Here is a 20826-nt window from a genome sequence, read left to right as displayed (position 1 = left end):
CCTCATTGTGACCTTGCTAAGGAATGGCTAATCCTACAAGGGTGAAGCAGCTGGTGCTGAAATAACATTTTCAGACTCAAATACTTATGGAAAAATAAATTACCTGTCAGACCAGTAGATGTAAGCCCCGAAGACGACAACTGAAAACATATCCACATTGCTCCCTGACAGCACAATCTCCCGATTCCGTCCACTTTCAAGGTCGATCCTTTCTATCTTGTCCGTACGGGCGTCGCACCAGTATAATTTGTTTTCCTAAAGATCAATTTCAAAGTAAACTTCAGCCGGCAATCTTTTTTTTTACAAGAGCACTTTATTACAAGGCTAATGGAAAGGTGAATAGAAGGTGTGAGCTTGTAACGGCGGAGCGCTTATAAATATGTACAGGATAAACTGACCTCATAGTCTACAGAAATTCCATTCGGCCATGAAATTCCCGTGTTCACCAGGATAGTCCTTTCAGATCCATCCAAACGGGCTCTACTTATACAAGGAGTTTGTCCCCATTCAGTCCAGAAAATGTAACTAGGAAGGAGATGTAAAACAAAATGTTATGCTGTAAGAATCAGGCTGCACTCAGATGTCATCCGAGTGCAGTCCAAATGTGAGTGTGATGATTCAAAGAGGGAAAACGGAAAGTGGACCCTCTAGACCGTGATGACGAACCCCTCACGGACGAGCTGACCAGATAGACCGCCCCTATACAGGGAGAGTTAGGGGCAGGCCCATGAGGGACTATCGCCACGGAAGCTGGAGGACCAGGATGGGAGAAGACCAAGAAGAGGCGGATAGTAGGACCACAGGATAGGTGAGTACTGCAGAGACACAGGACTGGTGGGTAAACTGCAGCAGTGCAGGGACTGGCGGAGGAACTGAGGGAACGCAGAGCCTAGCAGGATACAGGAAAGACGGGATAAACCCAAAGTCAGAGGGAAAACGAACTTCACAGAGACTAAGAGCGGCCAGGAACACCTGAAGGAACAAATGATAACCAGGCACAGAGGGACGGCAGGAAGCAGTTTAAATACCTAAAGGCAGGGTAGCACTTCCGGGTAACAGACCTCCAGAACCATAGAGAGGACAATAAGGAGGACCGACCTCCGGGTACTAGTCCTCCAGGACCCATAGAGGAGACGCCGACAGAAGATCAGAAGTGCACACACGCAGCACTGAACCTGGTATGTGCGCGCGCACGAGAAGCAGAGGCCGGGAGCGAGCGAGGAGGCGGCATCAGTGGTATGATACAAAATGCTGACCCATATAAAGTAACTCGATCAATCTAAAACTTGATCCATCCAATAATAAATCTAGTCAAATGATTGGTTACTATGAAATAGAACATATTTAGGGTCCAAATTAATATTTCATTTCTGCCTTTTTTTGCGTTCTTGGTGTTTTTAGTCTGTTTTCGATTTGTGCCGTTATCTTTTTTTTTAGTTGCATCTTTTTTTAAGTCTTTTTACATGTATCTTATTTGGATGTTGTTGTTTTTGTTGTTTCTATTTTACGTTTGCCATTCTACAAGGAGTTTAGAAATTCCTAGTCAATTCATAAAAACAAAATTCATAATTTTTATCTGATACACCATAGAGTGATTTGGAATTTTTGTCCAAATTTTACTGAAAAATTAGTGGAACATTTGCTCTAAAAAAACACAAGAAAATTTAAAAGAATGGCAAAGTATCCGTAAAACTCGGATGCAATATGAATGTTCCTCATGTGATCCGTTATTTTTTTGGACTCCCATAGACTTGTATTGGTGAGTCTCGTCCAAGATCCAGAGAAAAGAACAGAGTATGGATTAATTGTCATCTGTGCAGCCCTACTAAATTACATTGATCAGTAAAATTTTTAGTAGTTTGTGTAATATACTCGTCTGAAAGAGCCCTTGAAACCATCTTTACTCCAGAAAAAAGCCATGAAAGCAGTCATGAAATGGCTCTGTGGCACTTTCTTTTAAGAAATATTGGTCTCTGAGTACAGTATATGAAAAATAATGAAAAAAAAACCCAAAAGCAAAAAAAAAAAAAATATCAAAGCTGTAATGTAACTAGAATACTTTAATTGTTACCACTGTCAGAGCTTTGGATATGGCTGAACAATAGTGTATAAAATAATAATAAATAATGATAATAATAATTTACTGCATTGTAACATTGTAATACAATAAAAAAATATCTGATACATTGTAAAGACAACAGTTTTTTTATTTTCTCTTTTTTGTTTTAACGTTACAGATTACCCTATATGTAGGGCTGTCGTACCTGCCAATGTTTTTCTAGGTAGGGTTTTCAGATACAGATTCACAGATATATAAATCTGCATTTCGACTTCCATTGAAGTGCATTTTCAGAGTTATCATCTTGATTGCTTACATTTTGGGATTTACAGTACCCCTGTCTAAATTTTATGACCCATTTGTTAGATGTATGGTGGATGATTAGGGCACTGTATAAAGGATTCCTTCATTATTTCCTCTACCTAGCAAAGCTTTCCTGCCTACATGGCTTTAGGGCTCAATGACTCAGATCCAGAATTAACAAAAACTTAACAAATATTCCAATATTTTACTGAATCAGGAACGATGAATGAATTGTTGAAGCCTAAGAGCGACAGAAGGACTTGAGATAAGAACCTGTGATAACCATAATTTTCCGATTTTTGGCATGTGACATTGCTAGTGTATTAGCATGCTACTTCTAAAGATAAGTAGAGAAAACCATACCATTCAGTATTCCTCTAAGCAATGAATTGAGACAGATGAAAAATGTGCTCACCCTTTTTCAGGATGTACAGCTACAGCTCTGGGCTGATCGATGCCACGAGAGATCACTACATATCTAAAGGAGCCATTGAGTCTTGCCACCTCAATTAGATTAAAGCCATGGTCTGCCCAATAAATGTTACCTGTTTCCAAAAATAAAACAAATTCATTAATGAGGATACAGTCATGGCCGAAAGTGTTGGCACCATTGAAATTGTTCCAGAAAATGAAGTATTTCTCCCAGGAAATTATTGCAATTACATATGTTTTGGTATACTCATGTTTATTTCCTTTGTGTGTTGGTACAACAAAAATATAAGAAAGAAAAAGCATAATGGACATAAAGTCACACAAAACCCCAATCATGGGCAGGACAAAATTGTTGTCACCTTTCCAAAACTGTTGGTAAACCATTTCGTTTCAAGTGTGTGATGCTCGTACAAACTCACCTGTGGCAAGTAACAGGGGTGGGCAATATGAAAATCCCATCTGAAACCAGATAAAAAGGGGAGAAGTGACTCAATCTTTGCATTCTGTGTCTCTGTGTGCCACACTAACATGGAGAACAGAAAGACGAGAACTGTTTGAGGACTTGAGAACCCAAATTGTTGAAAAATATCAACAATCTCAAGATTACAAGTGCATACCCAGAAATTTCAGCGTTCCTTTGTCCACGGTACACAACATAATCAAGAAGTTTACAACTCATGGACTGTATCTAATCTCCCTGGACGTGGAAGGCAGAGAAAAATTAATGAAAGGTCGCAACACAGGATAGTCCTGTGGTGAATAAGCAGGCCCTGTCAAGTTAAAAAAAAATCAAGCTGTTCTGCAGGATCAGGATGCATCAGTCTCAGTGTAAACTATCCATTTACATTTGAATTAAATGAAATGCTGTGGCAGGAGATCCATGGGGACCCCACTGCTGACATACATAAATAGCTAGATGGCAGTTTGCCAAAATGTTCATAAGTAAACCAAAATCCTTCTGCAAAAGATGAGCCCAAGATATAGCTGTTTGGTAAAGCACATCATTCTACTATTTACTGAAAACAGAATGAGGCTTACAAAGAATAGAATACCCGCACCTGCAGTCAAATATGGTGGAGGTTCAAAGATGTTTTGGGTTGTTCTTTTGGCTGCCTCTGGCATCTGTGCATGGCCTCATGAAATCTGAAGATTACCAAAGGATTTTGGGTCGCAATTTAGTGCCCAGTGTCAGAAAGCTGGGTTAGCATCCTTAGGTCATGGGTCTTCCAGCAGGAAAAATGAACACAAATATACTTCAAGATACCCCAAGAAATGGATGGAAACATAGCGGTGGAGAGCTCTGAAGTGGTAACAATGAGCCCGGATCTAAATCCCATTGAACACCTGTGGAGAGATCTTAAAAATGCTGTTGGGAGAAGGCACCTTCAGATATAAGAGACCTGGAGCAGTTTGCAGAAGAACAGTGCTCCAATATTCCAGGTAAGAGATGTAAGAAGCTTGTGGATGGTAATAGGAAGCGATTGATGGCAGTTATTTATCCCAATGGATGTACAACCAAATATTAAGTCGAGTGTGCCAACAATTTTATCCCGCTCATTTTGGGGGTTTTGTATGAAATTATGTCCAATTTACTTTTTTTGTGTGTGTTATTCCAATAAATACAAAATAAATAAACGTGAATAACAAAACGTGTAATTTCAATAATTTTCTGGGAGAAATACTTGATTTTCTGGAACAATTAAAAGGGGGTTCCAACACTTGCGGCCAAGACTGTAGATACTAGATAGACACCTTTCACAATCCAATGACAAAGTAATGAAAGTTTACAAATGAAATAATATAGAGTAGCTTTAAAAATTCCTAAAAAGAAAACCTGCTTAAATGGTGTTAAATGGATATGTGGCCTAATATTGAAAAATAGCTATTTTTGTCAGTATAAGGCTACATTCAAATTTACTTAGCTGAAATATATATTCTTGTATTATTCTTCCAATTTTATTTTTTACAAGGAAATTCATTATTTTTTCAATAATGGTTAGGAAATGTATGACTAGATGGGACCCATGGGATATAATATTCATAATAATATAAAAAAAAACTTAAGGAAGATTTGTAAAAAGTTGAAGTCCTATTAAATATTACTTTACGTTTGCATCACTGTAGGGCAGGAATTGTTAAAAGTCATTGAAAGAAAAAAAATCTTCCTCCAATGTGAACTGCAGTTGAAACGAGTGCCTCGGCAGAGTTACATCTCTCCTATCTAGAGAATACAGGTTTATACTGTACCATATTTTGAAACTTTATAACTTGAGGCATGAAGCATCTAAGATGTATTTCTGCCTGAACAGCTCTCAGAAGAATAATACCAAGTTATTACTACTTAATCATTGCCAGCATTAAAAACACATATCTAGAGGCCCAAAATGTCAGTGGGAGACTCTCAGACAGAGAAATTGATTATGTGCTCTGCTGAGCCTAGATGCACAAATATGTCATTTTTGTTTAAAAAAATAAATAACTATAAAGGAACAAAAAAATCATTTTAAAGATCATGACCGGCAACATGTAAAAGCCTTTTAGACTGGGCTGAATGACAAGAGATGTACAAGACAGCTACCGGCTATCCAGTCAATCGCTATTCCTTCCACTCTCCCAAGTCCATTTGTGATGATATCTTCTCTCCATGTCTGGTCTCGTTTGGAGCGGCTGATTTTATTGTATCCCATGTCAGTCCAATAGATTGTGTCATTCCCTGGAAAGGAAGAGAACCAGCTTCAATAGCTAAATATTTTAAGGAAGAAGCCAATTAGAATATTGGATTTATGAGAAAGATACACATATTTACAAACACATTGAAATGTATGGGGATCTTCAAACGAGTCATTTCTTAACTTGTCTCCAAAAAATATGGTAAATACAATTTTAATTACCCTTTCATCAACTGTCCCACCAGTTTGCTAAACTCAGTCCTGTCATCTTCCTTGGTTGGGTCATGGATAGGGTCTACACATGTCCATCTTCGGAGAATTCAAGCCCCTAGCATCTTTGACATCTCCTACCCTGACTAGGCTCCAATCTTATGATATTGGATGATGCGTATTGCTGCATAGTCAGTCTTGAAGATGCCAAAGGTGCAAGTTGTCAAAAGATGTTTAAGATGGCTCAATGAAGTTTGCATTGGTGACTGCACTGAAAAAGACAAGTGCATATTATTTACCTTATTATTTTTAAACCCCTTCCCATGCCTTTTATAAGAAAAAATTGCTATTGTCTATCAGTTATTTTGCTGGACATGCAAAAATCAAATTGAAAAAATTAGTATTTTGGAAAATCTGATTCTGAAATTCAAGGCAAATTATGAGATTCGCTCATTGTTTGTTCCAACATCAGATGCTATCAATAGGCCATCTCACTCTTAGGCTCTCATGTAAAAAAAAGTTTATAGGTTTTTCTACTGGATGACACACGAATGTATGAAATTGGTATGATGAGAAATAGTAAAATTTAATACAACTCATAAAAGTTTAGAGTAACTGTAATTTATTCTTCCCTAACTTCACATTGATGAGTTTTCTTTGCTTTCAGGACTCCTTCCTCTATGATAAACACTGGATTTTTATTTACGATCACCTTTACGTGTTAGAAACCACATTTTTTATATGTGTTTGCCCACTTGATACACTTTAGGAGAAAAGAACACATAATTAAATGTGTAAGATTCTCCAACCTGTTTGGAGAATGGAAGTCCTAGGTTGTTATTGAAACTTCCAAAAATACCAACGAAAAAGGCCTCTATGCCAATGCAGGACACTTTTCTTGGACTACAAGATCCTCGCCTGTAGAATAGAGATTTTGAGATCTCTTCCATTGAATTGATTCCATAGCTGGGTCCTCTACTTATCACATATGTATGGTTTAAGATATGATAGAAATGGTGCTTGTAGGAAAATGCTGGTCTCTGTTATGTCTAAAGGAATAATTATCCCATATTTTATTTGACTTGAAACTCTATGAACAGTACGTCACATTGTATCCATATTTCTATTGTACTTTTTTTTATTTTTACTGTACAGGTAGATAAATTCAATTAGAAGCTGTTCCAAAGTTTACGAAACTGTTCTGTATAGCTGACCTCGTGTGAATTTATTTTCTAAGTTTTAATTTAAGAATGATCATTAATTGTATAGTCTCCTCTCAATTTTCACAAGTCAGCTTTCACTCGAGCCAGAATAACTTCTGACATACTGTAAAACTATTCCACTCTCTCAGCAGATTTGTTCAGCTGAACTTGCTTTCTCGAGTCCATCTGTTAAAGTCAATGTCCTCATTAGCTCAATATTTTCATCTAAAGGTTTCACATTTAATATAGAGTAAGTCACTACTTCATACATGTGTTTGCAAGAAAATGATCCACCTCTCATATTTCAAAATCTGCATAGAGCTACTGAAACACAAAAATGCTTCAACCGAATGTTTTCTTGTCCTCTGCATCCCAGAAACAGACAAGTTGAAATTCGTTGTTCTTTATTTTAAAAGGACCTTTCATGAGGTCAAAAATTGACATTTATTGCACTTATTTTATTCTGGCTGTTCCTTTAAGTATTTTTTTTAGTTAGAAAAATGGTTGCTGAGATTTAGGTCTTTTTATTTAGTGCAAATTTTTATGGTCTATATCAGTGTTCCCCAACTCCAGTCCTCAAGAGCCACCAACAGGTCATGTTTTCAGGATTTCCTTAGTATTGCACAGGTGATTGAATGCTTGCCTGTCCAGGTGATGCAATTATCTCCTGTGCAATACTAAGGCAATCCTGAAAACATGACCTGTTGGTGGCTCTTGAGGACCGGAGTTGGGGAACACTGGTCTATATGAAGGAGGCATGGCTCACAGGATCCTCTGAGGCATGTCTTTAGGCGGCGCTACATAATTAACCTGTTAGCAGCGCACTTTTGGTAAAGAAGACCCTAAAAATTAAAACTAAATAAAGAACAGAATACTCAGCACTCAGAATAAAATATGACCAACAACTGGTCATTTTTGATCTGGTGACAGATTCCTGATGAAACAGCCCATTGATCTGTGACATTTATGGCAGATTCATATAGCATTTTATAAATATCAAAACATGGAGACATCTGTGAAAAAAAAAACAGCCAGCTCCCTGCAGTTAGGCAGTGGGGATTCAGCTGCCAGTCAACATGATCTAGGCAGTCACGCTCTATCAACAGGGCAGAGTAGAAAAGAAGCTGCTGTTTTGTCAATGTGACATCAGCAGAAGTCACCAAGTCACTGACAAGAGCAGACTGTGACCTCTCTGAGCTGGCAGAGATTGCCTTCAGGAACAACAGGCAGGGAGGTAGCATTTACCTGCGAGTTAGCCTTTATCCCATAGTAAAAAACAGTCTTGAATAAACCCTTTAAAGACCTTTTCACCATCAAAGAATTTTTTACACTGGAGATAAAAAACATCAGAGGCAACAGTTAGGCTTGATCTTAGACATACTGTACCTATATAAACACATATGATGAGATCAAACCTCACAGGAGAGGACCAGAAGTGTTCTGCTACTGTATGGATTGCTAAGAAAAGGCCATTCAAAAATTTGGGGGAGATTCACAAGGAGTGGACTGCTGCTGGAGTCATTGCTTCCAGAGCCACCACACACAGAAGTATCCAGGACATGGGCTACATGTGTTGCATTCCTTGTGTCAAGCCACTCATGACCAATAGACAATGCCAGAAGCATCTTACCTGGGCCAAGGAGAAGAAGAACTGGACTGTTGCTTAGTGGTCCAAGGTGTTGTTTTCAGATGAAAGTAAATTTTGCATTTCATTTGGAAATCAAGGTCCCAGAGTCTGGAGGAAAAGTGGAGAGGCCACAATCCAAGGTGCTGGAGGTCTAGTGTGAAGTTTCCACAATCAGTGATGGTTTGGGGAGCCAAGTCATGTTCTGGTGTAGGTCCACTCTGTTTTATCAAGACCAAAGTCAGCGCAGCCGTCTACCAGGAAATTTTAGAGCACTTCATGATTCCCTCTGCTGACAAGTTTTTTGGAGATGGAAATTTCATTCTCCAGCAGGACTTGGTACCTGTCCACACTGCCAAAAGTACCAATACCTGGTTTACAAACAACAGTATCACTGTGCTTGATTGGCCAGCAAACTCACCTGACCTTAACCCCATAGAGAATCTATGGGATATTGTCAAAAGGAAGATGAGAGACACCAGACCCGACAATGCAGCTGAAGGCTGCCATCAAAGCAACGTGGGCTTCTATAACACCTCAGCAGTGCCATAGACTGATCGCCTCCATGCCATGCTGCATTGATGCAGTAATTGATACAAAAGGAGCCCTGACCAAGTTTTGAGTGCATTTACTGAACATACATTTCAGTAGGCCAACATTTCAGATTTTAAAATAATTTTTCAAGCTGCTGTTATAAAGTATTCTAATTTACTGAGATAATGACTTTTAGGTTTTCATTGACTGAAGGCCATAATCATCAACATTAACAGAAATAAACACTTGAAATAGATCACTCTGTTTGCAATGACGCTATATAATATATGAGTTTCACTTTTTGTATTGAAGAACTGAAAAAAATTAACTTTTTGAAGATATTCTAATTTTGTGAGAAGCACCTGTATATGTTTAGTGTAAAGTGAGAATAAGAAATAATAGAAATAATAAAAATATATATATTTGAATTTTTTATTATTATTATTATTATTATTATTATTATTATTCAATTTCTGTTTCTGTTACAAATTTTTGCATCCGGTGTTCAACAAATAGTCAAAATTGTTGAAGAAATCGGAATTCTCTGTGTGAAGCAAACAACTATGTATGTAGGTCCTTTATTATTGTAAAGTATTATACTTATTTACTGTAAGGTATAGATTCTGAACAGTGCATTAAATTATATAAATTCTATTGGAACACTATGTTATTATATCAGCTTTTTATCCACGTTTTATGCTGTCATTTTTAGAATATAATGCTGTCCATTGTTTATCAATTAGATGTCTTCCACTGACCAAAATTACTTTTGTAATTTTAATATCACCTGGCATGAAAGCCTGTAATGGAAAATTTAAAACATTTGTGTTTTATAAATTTGTATAAAGCTGAAAGCAAGGGAAAAGAGATCAAAAAGTCTACAACTGTAAGGTTTCTTTTTAGAAGAGGAGTGCATTAAATAACACGAAGAACACCCGATCATCCAAGCCTAATCTATTGAATAGTTTCTAAACACTTTTGGAATTGGAGGACATTTTTCACACTACTGTACTTACCAGTCGATACAAGAAGTTGGTTCTAGTTTAGGAAATGAATTATTTTATTAAAAGCACACTAACACAAATAGGTACAAAAAATGTAAAAGATAGAATTGGATTCCTGCATAAAAACTGTTGATTTTATATAATTGTGAAATGTTGTGACTTGTGAGACGATTGTGACAAGTTGAACTGAGATATTTAAAGGATAAGCTCTGGCAAAGATGTGGCTAAAAGGGGTTTACTTATGTTCGGTTTTTAGGAGTACAATGCTTATGATTAGTGTTGAGCATTCCGATACCGCAAGTATCGGGTATCGGCCGATATTTGCGGTATAGGAATTCCGATACCGAGTTCCGATATTTTTGCGATATCGGGAATTGGGATCGGAATGCATATTCATGTGTAAAATAAAGAATAAAAATAAAAAAGAGGGATATACTCACCCTCTGATGTGCACTGGTTGTAACCGCTGCAACCGGCAGCCTCCGTTCCTAAGAATGAGCGAGTGAAGGACCTGCGATGACATCGCGGTCTTGTGATTGGTCGCGTGAGCGGTCACATGAGTGGTCACGCGACCAATCACAAACCGCCACGTCATCGAAGGTCCTTCACTCGCTCATTCTTAGGAACGGAGGCTGCCGGTTAACACCGCTAGGTCCAGGGTCCGCCGGAGGGGTGAGTATATCCATATTTTTTATTTTTATTCTTTATTTTTTACATGAATATGGATCCCAGGGCCTGAAGGAGAGTTTCCTCTCCTTCAGACCCTGGGAACCATCCAGGATAGCTTCCGATACTTGTGTCCCATTGACTTGTATTGGTATCGGATATCGGTATCGGCGATATCCGATATTTTTCGGATATCGGCCGATACTATCCGATACCGATATTTTCAAGTATCGGAAGGTATCACTCAACACAGCTTATGATTGACAGTTTGGACCACAGCATTGTTGCACTTCTAGCCGAACCCTTTAAATGGGCACCTGTTGTGAATTCTATTTTTGGGCTCCCTCTAGTGGTCACAAGCGGTACTGTGTAGTGTTGTCTTTCTGCAGGTTGGCTGCATCAGCTGGTTCGTTATCCTTGGTTGGTTTCCTATTTAGCTCACCTGGAGACTCAGTTCCTTGCCTGCTATCAATGTATTTAGTGCTCTTCAGATTCCTTGTGTCTACCTTGCTCCCAGTCTCTCCAAGACAAGCTAAGTTTTTGTTTGATCATTTTTTGATTATCAGTGTTCATTATGTTTTTAGTCCAGCTCGCTAAAATGTGATTTCCTCGCTTGCTGGTTGCTCTAGGGGACTGAGTGTCTCCCCCCACACCGTTAGTTGGTGTGGGGGTTCTTGAAATCTCAGAGTGGATATTTTGTAAGGGTTTTTTACTGACCGCATAGATTCCCTTTTCTATTTTCTGCTATCTAGTATTAGTGGGCCTCATTTGCTGAATCTGCTTTCACCCCTGTGTATGTGCCTTCCTCTTACCTCACCGTTATTATCTGTTGGGGGCTTCTATATCTTTGGGGATTATTTCTCTAGAGGCAAGAGAGGTCTTTTCTTTCTCTCTAGGGGTAGTTAGTTCCTCAGGCTGGCTCGAGACGTCTAGGATTTTTAGGCACGTTCACCGGCTACTTCTAATGTGTTTGGATAGGTTCAGATTTGCGGACAGTCCAGTTTGCCACCTCCGTAGAGCTTGTCCTATGTTTGTTACTTAGCTGGAGTAATTTGTGATCCTCAACCACTAAGGATCATAACAGTATAGCAGGCCAAAAAGTGTTTAATGCATCGCAGAAGTGGGATAAAAAGAAGACCTGAGTACATTTTTTTTTTCTCCTCCCGCTTTTCCTTTGCTGCAGTCTGTTTAGCTTCTTTCATCCCCTTGAACTCTGGGTGGTTTTGAGCTCAGCTGCAGACATGAATGTTCAGACTCTGACTTCTAGTGTGGATCATCTTACTGCACGGGTGCAAAGTATTCAGGATTTTGTTATTCATAGCCCTATGTCAGAACCAAAGATACCCATTCCTGAGATGTTTTCTGGAGATAGATCTAGGTTTCTAAATTTTAAGAATAATTGTAAGTTGTTTCTATCTCTGAGACCTCGTTCCTCTGGTGATTCTGCTCAGCAAGTTAAAATTGTTATCTCTTTGTTGCGTGGCGACCCTCAAGATTGGGCTTTCTCTCTGGCGCCAGGAGATCCTGCAATGCTTAATGTAGATGCATTTTTTCTGGCTCTTGGACTGCTTTATGAGGAGCCTAATCTTGAGAATCAGGCAGAAAAAGCGATGCTGGCTATCTCTCAGGGTCAGGATGAAGCAGAGGTGTATTGTCAAAAATTTCGGAAATGGTCGGTGCTTACTCAATGGAATGAGTGTGCCCTGGCTGCAAATTTCAGAGAAGGTCTTTCTGAGGCCATTAAGAATGTTATGGTGGGGTTTCCCACCCCTGCAAGTCTGAGTGATTCTATGGCTTTAGCCATTCAGGTTGATCGGCGTTGGCGGGAGCGCAAATCTGCTCATCCTTTGGCGGTATTTTTCGAACAGAGACCTGAGTCTATGCAATGTGACTGAACTCTGACCAGAATTGAGCGACAAAGTCATAGACGTCAAAATGGGTTGTGCTTTTACTGTGGTGATTCTACTCATGTTATCTCAGCATGCTCTAAACGCTTAAGAAAAAAATCTAAACCTGTCACCATTGGTACTATACAGCCTAAATTTATTTTGTCTGTTACTTTGATTTGTTCTTTGTCATCCTACCCGGTTATGGCTTTTGTGGATTCGGGTGCTGCCCTGAATCTGATGGATTTGTCGTTTGCCAGGCGCTGTGGTTTTGTCCTGGAGCCTTTGGAATTTCCTATTCCTCTGAGGGGAATTAATGCTATGCCATTGGCTGAGAATAAGCCTCAGTATTGGAGGCAAATGACCATGTGCATGACTCCCGTACATCAGGAGGTGATTTGCTTTCTTGTTCTGCATAACTTGCATGATGTTGTCATTTTGGGTCTGCCATGGCTGCAAGCTCATAATCCAGTTTTAGATTGGAAAGCTATGTCTGTGTCAAGTTGGGGTTGTCAGGGAATTCATGGCGATACTCCATTGGTGTCTATTGCTTCTTCCACCCCTTCTGAGGTCCCTGAGTTTTTGTCTGACTACCAGGATGTATTTGATGAGCCCAGGTCCTGTGCCCTGCCTCCTCATAGGGATTGTGACTGTGCTATAAATTTAATTCCTGGTAGTAAATTCCCTAAGGGACGACTTTTTAATTTGTCTATACCAGAGCATGCCACGATGCGGAGTTATATAAAGGAGTCTCTGGAGAAGGGACATATTCGCCCATCCTCTTCCCCTCTTGGTGCAGGTATTTTTTTGTGGCCAAGAAGGACGGTTCTTTGAGACCTTGTATAGATTATCGTCTTCTGAATAAAATCACAGTCAAATTTCAGTATCCTTTGCCACTATTGTCTGATTTGTTTGCTCGGATTAAGGGTGCCAGTTGGTTCACCAAGATAGATCTCCGTGGTGCGTATAACCTTGTGCGCATTAAGCAGGGAGATGAATGGAAAACAGCATTTAATACGCCCGAAGGCCATTTTGAGTACTTGGTGATGCCTTTTGGACTCTCTAATGCTCCTTCTGTGTTTCAGTCCTTCATGCATGACATCTTCCGAGAATATCTGGATAAATTTATGATTATTTATCTGGATGACATTTTGGTCTTTTCTGATGATTGGGAGTCCCATGTGAAGCAGGTCAGGACGGTGTTTCAGGTCCTGCGTGCTAATGCTTTATTTGTGAAGGGCTCAAAATGCCTCTTCGGAGTACAGAAGGTCTCCTTTTTGGGTTTTATTTTTTCTCCTTCTACTGTAGAGATGGAGCCAGTCAAGGTCCAGGCTATTCATGACTGGACTCAGCCCACGTCTGTTAAGAGTCTTCAGAAGTTCTTGGGTTTTGCTAATTTTTACCGTCGTTTCATCGCTAATTTTTCTAGCGTGGTTAAACCTTTGACGGATTTGACCAAGAAGGGTTCTGATGTGACTAATTGGTCTCCTGCGGCCGTGGAGGCCTTTCTGGAGCTGAAGCACTGGTTTTCTTCAGCTCCAGTCTTATGTCAGCCAGATGTCTCTCTCCCCTTCCAGGTCGAGGTTGATGCTTCTGAGATTGGAGCAGGGGCTGTTTTGTCGCAGAGAAGCTCTGATGGCTCTGTGATGAAGCCATGTGCTTTCTTTTCAAGAAAATTTTCGCCTGCCGAGCGGAATTATGATGTTGGTAATCGGGAGTTGTTGGCTATGAAGTGGGCATTTGAGGAGTGGCCACATTGGCTCGAAGGAGCTAAACATCGTGTGGTGGCCTTGACTGATCACAAAAATCTGATTTACCTTGAATCTGCCAAGCGCCTGAATCCTAGACAGGCTCGTTGGTCGTTGTTTTTCTCCCGTTTCAACTTCGTGGTCTCATACCTGCCTGGTTCGAAGAACGTGAAAGCTGATGCACTTTCTAGGAGTTTTGTGCCTGACTCTCCGGGAGTTTCTGAGCCGGCTGGTATTCTCAGAGAGGGAGTGATTTTGTCTGCCATTTCCCCAGATTTGCGACGAGTGCTGCAGAAAGTTCAGGTGGATAGACCTGACCGTTGTCCACCAGAGAGACTGTTTGTCCCGGATAGATGGACCAGCAGAGTTATTTCCGAGGTTCATTCTTCGGTGTTGGCGGGTCATCCTGGGATTTTTGGTACCAGAGATTTGGTGGCTAGGTCCTTCTGGTGGCCTTCCTTGTCGCGGGATGTGCGTTCCTTTGTGCAGTCTTGTGGGATTTGTGCTCGTGCTAAGCCTTGCTGTTCTCGTGCCAGCGGTTTGCTTTTGTCTTTGCCTGTTCCGAAAAGGCCTTGGACGCACATTTCCATGGATTTTATTTCGGATCTTCCAGTATCTCAGAAAATGTCTGTCATCTGGGTGGTGTGTGATCGTTTTTCCAAGATGGTCCATTTGGTGCCCTTGCCTAAGTTGCCTTCTTCCTCCGATTTGGTTCCTCTATTTTTTCAGAATGTGGTTCGCCTGAACGGCATTCCTGAAAATATTGTGTCTGATAGAGGATCCCAGTTTGTGTCCAGGTTTTGGCGGACTTTTTGTGCTAAGATGGGCATTGATTTGTCTTTTTCGTCGGCCTTCCATCCTCAGACTAATGGCCAAACCGAGCGAACTAATCAGACGTTGGAAACTTATTTGAGATGTTTTGTTTCTGCTGATCAGGATGATTGGGTGACTTTTTTGCCATTGGCCGAGTTTGCCCTTAATAATCGGGCTAGTTCTGCTACTTTGGTTTCGCCTTTTTTCTGCAATTCTGGTTTCCATCCTCGTTTTTCCTCGGGTCAGGTTGAGCCTTCTGACTGTCCTGGGGTGGATTCTGTGGTGGATAGGTTGCAGCAGATTTGGAACCATGTGGTGGACAATTTGAGGTTGTCACAGGAGAAGGCTCAGCGCTTTGCCAACCGCCGCCGCGGTGTGGGTCCCCGACTTCGTGTTGGGGATTTGGTGTGGCTGTCTTCTCGGTATGTTCCTATGAAGGTTTCCTCTCCTAAATTTAAGCCTCGCTTCATCGGTCCTTATAAGATCTTGGAAATCCTTAACCCGGTGTCTTTTCGTTTGGATCTCCCAGCATCGTTTGCCATTCATAATGTGTTCCATAGGTCTTTGTTGCGGAGGTATGTGGTACCTGTGGTTCCTTCTGTTGAGCCTCCTGCTCCGGTGCTGGTCGAGGGCGAATTGGAGTATGTGGTGGAGAAGATTTTGGATTCTCGTATCTCTAGACGGAGGCTTCAGTATTTGGTTAAGTGGAAGGGCTATGGTCAGGAGGATAATTCCTGGGTTGTCGCCTCTGATGTTCATGCGGCCGATTTGGTTCGTGCCTTCCACGCGGCTCATCCTGATCGCCCTGGGGGTCTTGATGAGGGTTCGGTGACCTCTTCTCAAGGGGGGGGTACTGTTGTGAATTCTATTTTTGGGCTCCCTCTAGTGGTCACAAGCGGTACTGTGTAGTGTTGTCTTTCTGCAGGTTGGCTGCATCAGCTGGTTCGTTATCCTTGGTTGGTTTCCTATTTAGCTCACCTGGAGACTCAGTTCCTTGCCTGCTATCAATGTATTCAGTGCTCTTCAGATTCCTTGTGTCTACCTTGCTCCCAGTCTCTCCAAGACAAGCTAAGTTTTTGTTTGATCATTTTTTGATTATCAGTGTTCATTATGTTTTTAGTCCAGCTCGCTAAAATGTGATTTCCTCGCTTGCTGGTTGCTCTAGGGGACTGAGTGTCTCCCCCCACACCGTTAGTTGGTGTGGGGGTTCTTGAAATCTCAGAGTGGATATTTTGTAAGGGTTTTTTACTGACCGCATAGATTCCCTTTTCTATTTTCTGCTATCTAGTATTAGTGGGCCTCATTTGCTGAATCTGCTTTCACCCCTGTGTATGTGCCTTCCTCTTACCTCACCGTTATTATCTGTTGGGGGCTTCTATATCTTTGGGGATTATTTCTCTGGAGGCAAGAGAGGTCTTTTCTTTCTCTCTAGGGGTAGTTAGTTCCTCAGGCTGGCTCGAGACGTCTAGGATTTTTAGGCACGTTCACTGGCTACTTCTAGTGTGTTTGGATAGGTTCAGATTTGCGGTCAGTCCAGTTTGCCACCTCCCTAGAGCTTGTCCTATGTTTGTTACTTAGCTGGAGTAATTTGTGATCCTCAACCACTAAGGATCATAACAGGCACCCTCATGACTGGTAAAATCCAGGTGGGAAAGGTCAGAGACAAAATCAAGGACAAGTTGGACTCGGGACCTCAGAATAAAAACCAAGGTCAGAAACTAAACGGGGAGATACCAGAAGCAGGTTATACTCAGACGTAGACCAAGGAGGTAACAAGTTATTACTGGTAACCAAAGCAAGATGCTGAGGGACTAAATAGTATGTGGTGCTGCCCAAGACTAAAAGAAGAGAGGAGATAACAACAGATAATCATTGTTCCCACATCACAAGTCCGAGCCACATTATTGTAAAACAGAACCTAGTCTATATCCTCCGTTTAGCGGCAGAGGTCATTGGATAGGGTTCAGAGAAGACCATCTCCAAACCAGGTGCCATTGTCCAATATGATAAGCTATTGGACTGCAGAGGACCCATTTGTTCTTGCACAGGGGCCCTATCCTGTCTTTATCCACCACTGTGTACCAAAATGTGTGCTTCATGTACATTTGAATATATATGGGTAATGGATTAAAATTTGGGGGGGTAATTGCTGGAAAAATTTAATATTTCATATTCTGAATTCTAATAATAATATTATTACTTATCAACTGGGATTTGAGACTGGTGATTTGCTAAATTGGAGATGATAAAATTAATAACACAAAAAAATGATAGAAATAATATTACTTCCATTACTACTAATAAATTAATAATACATATAAAATAACTAAATGCATAAATAATTAAATTGGTTATACTTAGGTTAGGTCATGAATATCAGATCAGTGGGGATCGGACAATCAGTGTACAGAGCGGAAACACAACAGCTCCAAATACTGAAATATATGAACAGGGTAAAATATGCCAGTAAAGTTTTTTAATTGATTGTTAAAAAATGATTGTCAGTTGACAGCATAGTTTTACATTTTTTTAAAGATTATTTTGACTTCAGTGCAAACCTGTTATTGTGGTCTTGGTTTCATGTAGTGTAATCTTCAGATTCTTCTGAAAACAGATGTATATTTAAGGCCTTATGTAGTATTCTCTAGGGATGGGCTGAGCTCACCTGTCAGTGTGAAAAAGGCTGTCAAGGGTGCCAGAGTATGCTCATGTACTGCAATTCATTTTTGTGTAAAATGCCTTGAACCCTGAGGCTACCTTTGGGTAATCCTTCTTTGACCTTCAAGAAGCTGAGAGCTAGGCTGTAGGAGTCTGAATGTTGTGACGGAAGATTAGCTATTTATACTTATTGATTGGGACATACGGATATTGTGACAGATGACAATACATTTGTGCTGTTACTGTTGGGACAAAGGAGTATTTGTTATCGAACACCTTTTATGAGACTCTACAACTGGCTGAAGGATGAAGCCCAATATCAACTAATCCCCCTTACAACAACACTGGATTTTTTCTTTATTCACGGTGGGACTTAGAGTCATACCAGGAACCAAAGACAGTGCATCTTGTAATGAAGGAAACAATGACTTAACAGTAGTGATGAGCGAGTATACTCGTTGCTTGGGTTTTCCAGAGCACACTCGGGTGGTCTCCAAGTATTTATGACTGCTCAGAGATTTAGTTTTCCTTGCGGCAGCTGGATGATTTGCAGCTACTAGACAGCTTGATTACATGTGGGGATTCCCTAGCAACCAGGCAACCCCCACATGTACTCAGGTTGGCTAGTAGTCGTAAATCATCCAACTGCAGCAAGGAAAACTAAATCTCCGAGCAGTCATAAATACTCGGAGACTACCCCAGCGTGCTCGGGAAAACTCGAGCAACAAGTATACTCACTCATCACTACTTAACAGTTCTGGATGAAATGTGTGGTGGTGTTATGTGAGCATTTCACATCCACCTAAGATCTACAAACTTTTATCCATCTACTTGGTGCTAAAGAAAAATGCTTTCTCTATTTACTCTACAGTTCCAGATCTTATGGCTGACCACCTAATTTATAATTCTAGAGGCATCAATGAATAAGAGCTCAATTGGAAGTCCACAGGTGCACCAATACCATGGAAGTCAAATAATTTATAAACAATGACCCCATTATTCTGGTAAAATTTTCATGTTATACAAATTTCTGTGCTCACCATGCCCTAGTAGGCATTTCAGATGTTTCTCAAGCCAAGTCCTAGATACTGAGAGTGTCAGGAGAATCCTTTGTCGAATTTCAAGGTCCAATATAGAGAAAAGTAGTAATCCAGCACATCCAGATCTGCAGCAGCTCATACCTCAGTGATTCTCAGCCTGGATGATTACATCTTGACACTGTCCAGGTTGAAATCTTTTTGTCCCCAGACATGGATTACGGCATGGGACAGAACTACGGACGGGTGGGGGATATGATTGTTTTTTATTTTGGTTTTATTACAGGAGATGAGGACTTCAATGGAATAGCCGTTAGGTGAGTAAAACTGTGTTTGCTATTTTTAAATAAAAAAGGAAAATTGTGTTTTTGTTTTTATTTCAAATAAAAAACTTTATTCCGGCTGTGTGTTTCTCTACAATATAACTAAAGGATTAGTAATGGAAATGTGTCTTAAAGATGCCTCTCTATTAATAAGCTGTGGGCTTGATGTCACCGGACAATAAAAAGGTGACACAAACCCCAAAAATATGGAACCCACTTGCCACCGCCACAGGGCAAGTGGGAAGAGCTGGTCAAAGCACCAGAATTGGTGCATCTGAGGCTGGGGTCACACATGGCGTAAGACAATACGCCACGTATTATACGTCCGTACTACGGCCGTAATATGGAGAAATGTTCCCAAAATATTGATCCGTAGTCAGGGTGTGTCAGCGTATTTTGCGCATGGCATCCTCCGTATGTAATCCGTATGGCATCCGTACTGCGAGATTTTCGCGCAGGCTTGCAAAACCGACATCTAATGGATTTATGTGCTCAAATGTTCATTAAAACATATATACAGTATATATATATATATATATATATATATGTCATTGAGACACATATATATATATATTCTGTATTTAGATTTCATTCAGCGCGATATCTGTGAAAAGCCGGTAATTCAATTGCCGGCTTTGCATTTCTCCTTCACAAACCCGACAGGATATGAGACATGGTTTACATACAGTAAACCATCTCATATCCCCTTTTTTTTGGCATATTCCACACTACTAATGTTAGTAGTGTGTATGTGCAAAATTTCAGCGCTGTAGCTGCTGAAATAAAGGGTTAAATGGCGGAAAAAATTGGCGTGGGCTCCCGCGCAATTTTCTCCGCCAGAGTGGTAAAGCCAGTGACTGAGGGCAGATATTAATAGCCAGGAGAGGGTCCATGGTTATTGGCCCCCCCTGGCTACAAACATCTGCCCCCAGCCACCCCAGAAAAGGCACATCTGGAAGATGCGCCTATTCTGGCACTTGGCCACTCTCTTCCCACTCCCTGTAGCGGTGGGATATGGGGTAATGAAGGGTTAATGCCACCTTGCTATTGTAAGGTGACATTAAGCCAGATTAATAATGGAGAGGCGTCAATTATGACACCTATCCATTATTAATCCAATTGTAGGAAAGGGTTAAAAAACACACACACACATGATTAAAAAGGATTTTAATGAAATAAACACAGCGGTTGTTGTAATAATTTATTGTTCTCGCAATCCATTTGCAGGCCCTCGCTTGGCAAAATAATAAACGCACAAGATACATCCAGATGTGCCTTTTCTGGGGTGGCTGGGGGCAGATGTTTTTAGCCACGGGGGGGCCAATAACCATGGACCCTCTCTAGGCTATTAATATCTGCCCTCAGTCACTGGCTTTACCACTCTGGCGGAGAAAATTGCGCGGGAGCCCACGCCAATTTTTTCCGCCATTTAACCCTTTATTTCAGCAGCTACAGCGCTGAAATTTTGCACATACACACTACTAACATTAGTAGTGTGGAATATGCAAAAAAAAGGGGGATATGAGATGGTTTACTGTATGTAAACCATGTCTCATATCCTGTCGGGTTTGTGCAGGAGAAGGAAAAAGCCGGCAATTGAATTTCCGACTTTTCACTAACAGCGCTGCGTATTTCTCGCAAGTCACACTGCTGGTCCG

General features: G+C 40.6%; 1 protein-coding gene across 5 annotated transcripts in view; it reads right to left on the bottom strand.

Annotated features, from left to right (window-relative positions):
* The window catches only part of LRP1B (LDL receptor related protein 1B), a 1636337-nt gene that overhangs the window by 425026 nt on the left and 1190485 nt on the right, over nucleotides 1-20826 (bottom strand). For all 5 annotated transcript variants that reach the window (XM_077273024.1, XM_077273022.1, XM_077273019.1 and 2 more), the window contains exons 36-39: nucleotides 5373-5507; nucleotides 2778-2907; nucleotides 399-525; nucleotides 104-255 (exon numbers count right to left, since the gene is read on the bottom strand). In XM_077273024.1, coding sequence (XP_077129139.1) covers nucleotides 104-255; nucleotides 399-525; nucleotides 2778-2907; nucleotides 5373-5507 — 544 coding nt within the window. The remainder of the gene's footprint in view (nucleotides 1-103; nucleotides 256-398; nucleotides 526-2777; nucleotides 2908-5372; nucleotides 5508-20826) is intronic.

The sequence above is a fragment of the Ranitomeya variabilis genome, chromosome 7 (assembly GCF_051348905.1).
Source record: "Ranitomeya variabilis isolate aRanVar5 chromosome 7, aRanVar5.hap1, whole genome shotgun sequence".
NCBI classification, from domain to species: domain Eukaryota; kingdom Metazoa; phylum Chordata; class Amphibia; order Anura; family Dendrobatidae; genus Ranitomeya; species Ranitomeya variabilis.
The sequence above is the reverse complement of the archived record's forward strand: the minus strand, read 5'-3'. Positions and strand labels throughout refer to the sequence as shown.